At 50.6% G+C, this 6,474-nt stretch overlaps 1 protein-coding gene across 1 annotated transcript; it reads left to right on the top strand.

The window, feature by feature from the left end:
- Window positions 1–261: 261 nt before the first annotated feature.
- LOC144713268 (putative multidrug resistance protein) lies at window positions 262–6,213 on the top strand. Its single transcript, XM_078587829.1, has 7 exons — window positions 262–484; window positions 547–601; window positions 669–847; window positions 959–1,416; window positions 1,488–2,028; window positions 2,847–3,725; window positions 4,601–6,213. Exons 1-7 carry the CDS (start codon window positions 311–313, stop codon window positions 5,975–5,977), a joined length of 3,663 nt encoding a protein of 1,220 aa, XP_078443955.1. The 5' UTR covers window positions 262–310; the 3' UTR covers window positions 5,978–6,213.
- The last annotated feature ends 261 nt before the right edge of the window (window positions 6,214–6,474 follow it).

Here is a 6,474-nt window from a genome sequence, read left to right as displayed (position 1 = left end):
TAATGTAGCCAACAGCCCAAACTTTAAACCCTCTAATTAAGATATTGCAAACTGCGATAGGTTATCCGTGGGCTATCTACCGCTGTTGCCTCTTAAGTTGTCATCGACGACGATCGCCTTTAAGCATGAGGTCAACTTCCCCGACCGTCGCCCGTGTCACATCCTGAAGCGCTTGTTCAATAGGTCGAATCCCCTTCATTTAAGACTGTTCTATCTCCTTCTCTTCAGTTCTAGAATGGCTAATAAGGAAGAAGAAGCAGATGGAGAGATAGCGAGGTTGAGCGTCTCTTCTTCCTTCTGGACGCTCTTCATGCACGCCGACTCGGTGGACGTGTGGCTAATGAGCCTAGGCTTGTTGGGATCTCTCGCCGATGGGTTTTCCCTGCCGGTGAGGCTGATAATAACCAGCAAAATCATGAATAACCTCGGCAAGACTACCGGCGTTGGCGGCGAAATCTCCACCTTCATCAACGCCGTATCCTATGTGGGTCAATGTTCTCAACTCTTTGTGGCTTGTCTGAAGGCTTTTACTTACTTCTGCTGCAGAATGCTCGAATAATGCTGTATCTTGCGCTCGGGACAGGGTTGGCTGCGTTTTTCGGTAGCTCTCTTTCATGCCTTCTTTCTCTGACTCCCATGAACTGATCTCCTCTTTCTTTTTCTTGAAGAGGGTTTCTGCTGGACGAGGACGGGGGAGAGGCAAGCGGCGAGAATGAGGGCGAGTTACGTGAAGGCCGTGCTTCGCCAGGATATTGAGCACTTTGACTTGCAGGTTGATAATACGACCCAGGTCGTCGCCAGCGTCTCCGGCGACTCCCTCGTCATCCAAGACGTCCTCAGCGAGAAGGTTTTCTCCTTCGTTGTTAGAATTCGATAGCAAGACCGCTGCTTTTCTTCTTAACATTGAGGCAGGATGTTAATCTCCAACGTCTAGCTCACAGTCTGAAACGTTGTCCAGGTGCCCAATTTCATCATGAACGCGGCGACCTTCTTCGGGAGCTACGTTGCGGCGCTGATTCTAATGTGGCGGCTGGCGGTGGCGGCGCTGCCGACCTTCTTCCTGTTGATCATCCCCGGGATCATGTACGGGAGAATTCTGATGGGCCTCGTATCCAAGATCCGAGACGAGTACGATAAGGCCGGGAACATCGCCGAACAGGCTATCTCCGGCGTTCGAACGGTGTACTCTTTCGTCGGAGAGAGCAAGACGATGGCGAAGTTCTCCTCCGCTCTGGAAGGTTCTGTCAAACTCGGCATGCGTCAAGGTCTTACAAAGGGTATTGCCATCGGCACTAACAGCATGATGTACGCCATATGGGCTTTCCTCTCATGGTATGGCAGCCGCTTGGTCATGTATCACGGCGGGGAGGGCGGCACCCTCTTCGCCGTCGGCACCGCTGTCATCTTCGGAGGACTGTAAGACAAAGCTTGGTCCCCTTATCCTTCCCCCGTCCGTTCTTTTGACTCGTTATTGGGTTTTGAACCAGGTCACTCGGATCGGGACTTTCTAACGTGAAGTACTTGTCTGAGGCGGTGGTGGCCGGGGAACGGATCAAGAGGATTATCAAACGAACGCCGAAGATTGATTCAGAAGACGATAGCGGGGAGGTTATTGGAGATGTTAAAGGCTATGTGGAACTTAGGGATGTGGAATTCGCGTATCCTTCTAGACCGGAGACGTTGATTTTCAAGAGCTTTCATTTGAAGGTGCCGGCGGGGACGACGATGGCGCTCGTCGGGGGAAGTGGGTCTGGAAAATCGACGGTGATCTCGTTGTTGCAGAGATTCTATGATCCCAGAGGAGGTCAGGTGCTTCTAGACGGAGTGGACATTCGACGGCTTCGGCTTAAGTGGCTGAGGTCGCAGATGGGTTTGGTTAGTCAGGAGCCAGCGTTGTTCGCTACGTCCATTAAAGAAAACATTCTCTTCGGGAAGGAGGATGCCACCATGGATGAGGTCATCGCCGCCGCCAAGGCCGCCAATGCCCACAGCTTCATCTCCCAGCTTCCCCTCGGTTACGACACTCAGGTCTCTCTCTCTCTGTCTCTATCTATCTATATATATATATCTTTCTCTATATTCCTATCTCTATCTCTCTCTCTATCTCTATCTATCAATGTATCTATCTCTCTCTACGTATGTATGTATGTATCTATCTATGTTTCTTTATTTCTCTCTACGGCATGCATCTTCCGAGTCCCCGCCACGAATGCACTCATCGCCTTCTTATAGTTGAAAGCTACGTCCCAGTCCCATCTCTGTTGGTCACATTTATATCTATCTATCTATCTATCTAGCTATCTATCTATCTATCTCTCTATCTATCTATCTCTCTATCTATCTATCTATCTCTCTATCTATCTATCTCTCTATCTATCTATCTAACTATGTTTCTTTATTTCTCTCTACGGCATGCACCTTCTGAGCCGCGCCACGATTTCACTCGTGTCGCCTTCTTATGGTTGAAAGCTACGTCCCATCTCCGTTGGTCACATCGTTGGTCATCTCTATTGGCCGTCAACGTTCCTAAGTGCTTGCGTTTCTTATCGTCCTTTTCCCGATAACAGCAAAAATTCTCGTGATGACAACAGAAATCACTCGGATATCGCCGTCTTTCCAATACTTTTGAATGCCCGAAGCTTCTTCGCATCTTTTCCAAACAAATTCTACAAAAAGTCGGGATGGGCATCGTCTCCAATTTGCCCATCCACTTTAGATGGTACGCTGAGCTGAACCATAACAGAATTTCATGTAATTTGTTCGTAATCTTTCGTCCCCTTTATCGCCATGTCCTCGTCCTCTAAATTTGAGCATTCTGATCAAATCGTTGATCATTATTTTCTCAGGTGGGAGAGAGAGGAGTGCAGATGTCGGGAGGGCAGAAGCAGAGAATCGCCATAGCCAGAGCTGTGATCAAGGCCCCTAAGATACTCCTCTTAGACGAGGCGACCAGCGCGCTAGACTCGGAATGCGAGCGACTCGTCCAGGAAGCCCTCGACGCGGCGGCCGTGGGCCGAACCACCATCGTCATAGCCCACCGCCTCTCCACCATCCGCAACGCGGACGTGATCGCCGTCATCCAAGACGGACGGGTGGTCGAGGCCGGCTCCCACGACGAGCTCGTCCGCCATCCGACCGGCGCCTACGCGTCCTTGGAGAAGCTTCAGCTCAGCTCCAAGGAGACGATCTCCTCGGCCGCGGCTGGGCCTTGGCGGGCTCTATCTTCCTCCTCCGGCCATGGGCTGGACCGCAGCCATAGCTTGAGCTTCAGAGGCTCGAGCTCGTCCTTTGGAGAGGTCCAATCGGAGGCGGAGACGAAGCCCAAGACAATTTCCCTACCTTCGTTCAGGAGACTGCTGATGATGAACGCGCCGGAGTGGAAGCAAGCGTCTGCTGGCCTCGCGAGTGCTGTGGTTTTCGGGGCGATTCATCCGACGTACGCTTACGCGCTTGGGAGCGTGGTCTCCGTCTACTTTCTCACCGATCATGCCGAGATCAAATCCAGTGTTAGAACGTCTTCGTTGATCTTCGTTGGCCTTTTCGTCCTCGCCTTTAGCCTCAACGTTTGCCAGCATTACTGCTTCGCCTTCATGGGTGAGCAGCTCACGAAGCGGGTGCGCGAGCGCATGTTATCGAAGATCCTTACATTTGAGGTGGGCTGGTTCGACCAGGATGAAAACTCCACCGGTGCCATTTGCGCTCGCCTCTTCAAAGATGCCACAGTGGTTAGTCTCCGTTAACGCCTTGTTTCAAGTTTTTTTCTATTCTACTTTCCTCTCGTCTTTTCTCTAATTTCCTCTGCTCTCTTCCTTTATTCTTTCCTATTCTTGCATTCTATTTAATCATGTATTTCTCTTTCATCCGTAGCTTTGATATTTTTCTTTCCAGTCTCGTCCTCATCGTCTCTCATCTGTCACATTTAATTTCTTAAATGGGCATACATATATGTAATCGAGTATGATAGGCTATCATCTAATCGTTTATTGTCGGATAAAGACATTCAAACGAGTATGCAGTTTACTTCTGCCCAGAGACTATGCCCATTCCATTTGCCGATGTAGTTGTCAAGTTTTTGGGGCACACACAGTAGACAAAGGTATGTTTTATCCACTGTAAAATATAATCTCGGAGATTGAGCACTCACGCGTGAATTTCCAAAAGACTCGTCTCCCACTCTAAATTCAATATCGCTACTACAGTTCCAAGTTTAGAGACGGACAGAGGTATATGTTTTATTATTTCGTGCCTTTAATCCTCAAGCTGCGATGTGATGAAAGAATAATGCAGGCAACTGAAAGAGAACTAATGGGGAAAAGAAACTTGGATGGAAGTTTAACACGTTGTCATTCTTTTACATCTGCCTCCATTTCTTCTTCAATCTTCTTGTTTACTCTTTTACAAAAGTTCATAATACTTTTGCTTCTCATTGTTCATTTTGCACTGTGGTTTTCTCGCTTCCTTTTTTTTCTTTCTTCATTTCAGCTGCTTGCAGCTTCTTGCGCTCTCCTTTCGTCGTCATTTTCCTATCTTCTCCTTCACCGTGGCTGATGAGAAACTCTGGTGAGAAACTCTGATGAGAAACTCGGCTGTTTTGTTTCAGGTGAGATCTCTGGTGGGAGACCGGATGTCTCTACTGGTTCAAACGCTATCAGCGGTGGCAGTGGCCTGGACCATGGGCCTGGTGATTGCATGGCGATTAGCCCTGGTCATGATCGCAGTCCAGCCCATCATCGTAGTTTCCTTCTACGCCCGGCGAGTACTCCTCAAGAAGATGTCCGCCAAGTTGGCCAAATCCCAAGGCGAGAGCGGCAAGCTGGCAGCAGAGGCAGTCTCCAACGTCCGCACCATCACCGCCTTCTCCTCGCAAGACCGCATTCTCAAGCTCTTCAAGGCCGCCCAAGAAGGGCCAGGAAGGGAAGCCAAGCGCCAGTCCTGGTACGCCGGGCTTTGCCTAGGAATCTCCCAATGCCTTATGATCTGCACTTGGGCGCTCGACTTCTGGTACGGCGGATTACTCATCCGCCACGGCGAGATCTCCGCCAAGGCCTTGTTCCAGACCTTCATAATCCTTGTCAGCACCGGCCGCATCATCGGCGAAGCCGGCAGCATGACCACGGACCTCGCCAAGGGCGCCGACGCGGTGGGCTCGGTCTTCGCGGTCCTGGACCGGTGCACCGCCATCGAGCCCGCCGACCCACACGCCCACAAGCCCAAAACCCTAACAGGTCAGATCGAGTTCCGGGCCGTGGTTTTCGCTTACCCGGCTCGCCCCGACGTGACCATCTTCAACGGCTTCTCCATCGTCATCTCCCCCGGAAGGTCTACGGCCCTGGTCGGCCAAAGCGGCTCCGGCAAGTCCACCGTCATCGCTCTGATCGAACGGTTCTACGACCCCGCCAAGGGCACGGTTCTGATCGACGGCAGGGATGTAAGGACTTACCATATCCGCGAGCTCCGGCGGCACGTCGCGCTGGTGGGGCAGGAGCCGACCCTCTTCGCGGGGACGATAAGGGATAATATCGTGTACGGGGCGGAGGAGGCGACGCGGGCGGAGGTGGAGGAAGCGGCGAGAACGGCCAACGCTCACGACTTCATCTCTGGGCTCAAGGACGGGTACGATACTTGGTGCGGGGACAGAGGAGTGCAGCTCTCTGGAGGGCAGAAGCAGAGGATCGCTATAGCCAGGGCCGTGCTCAAGAGCCCTGCCGTGTTGCTCCTTGACGAGGCTACTAGCGCGCTTGATTTCCAGTCTGAGAGGCTGGTGCAGGAGGCGCTGGAGAGAGTCATGGTGGGGAGAACGAGCGTTGTGGTTGCGCACCGCCTGAGTACTATCAAGAACTGCGATATGATCGCTGTTCTTGATAAGGGGCGGGTTGTGGAGAAAGGGACGCACGCCTCCCTCCTTGCCACGGGGCCATCAGGCCCGTACTTCTCTCAGGTGAGTCTGCAGCAGGGACTCAAGTCCAATGGGAACTGATCAACTTCTCTTTTTCTCCTCTCTCTATAACGTATGTGAATTGTGTAACTGGACTCCCAAGCCGCGGCTTCGCGGCTTTCCAGTATCTGTAGGTTAGTAGGTTGGCGGACGGATGACGTGGTCGCATTTATACGACAATCTGAAAGACTTCTGTTCCCGGTTAAGAACAAGAAGAGATGAGAGGTCAAGTATACAGGGAAAAAGATGTATGATCAAGGTCTTTGTTTCTCCATAAACTTCGGTGAATGACATTGGTTGATATTTATACTGTAAAGTTATAGTTGTAAAATATAAGTATATAGTTGTACATTGGTTGGTATTTATAGTGTAAAGTTACAGTTGTACAATGATTGGTATTTATAGCAGTTATAACAAATTATAACGTCTACACCAAAACAAATTGCAACCGTTGGAGCCTGTCTACATGTATTCCTATCTATATTTAATCCTAACTAAGTTTAATACCATATTTAAGCCTAACAACTATTCTCTTAACG

This window comes from Wolffia australiana, chromosome 15 (genome assembly GCF_029677425.1).
Source record: "Wolffia australiana isolate 7733 chromosome 15, ASM2967742v1".
In the NCBI taxonomy this organism is placed as follows: Eukaryota; Viridiplantae; Streptophyta; class Magnoliopsida; order Alismatales; family Araceae; genus Wolffia; species Wolffia australiana.
Note: the sequence above shows the minus strand (reverse complement) of the source record. Positions and strands in the feature narration are given on the sequence as shown.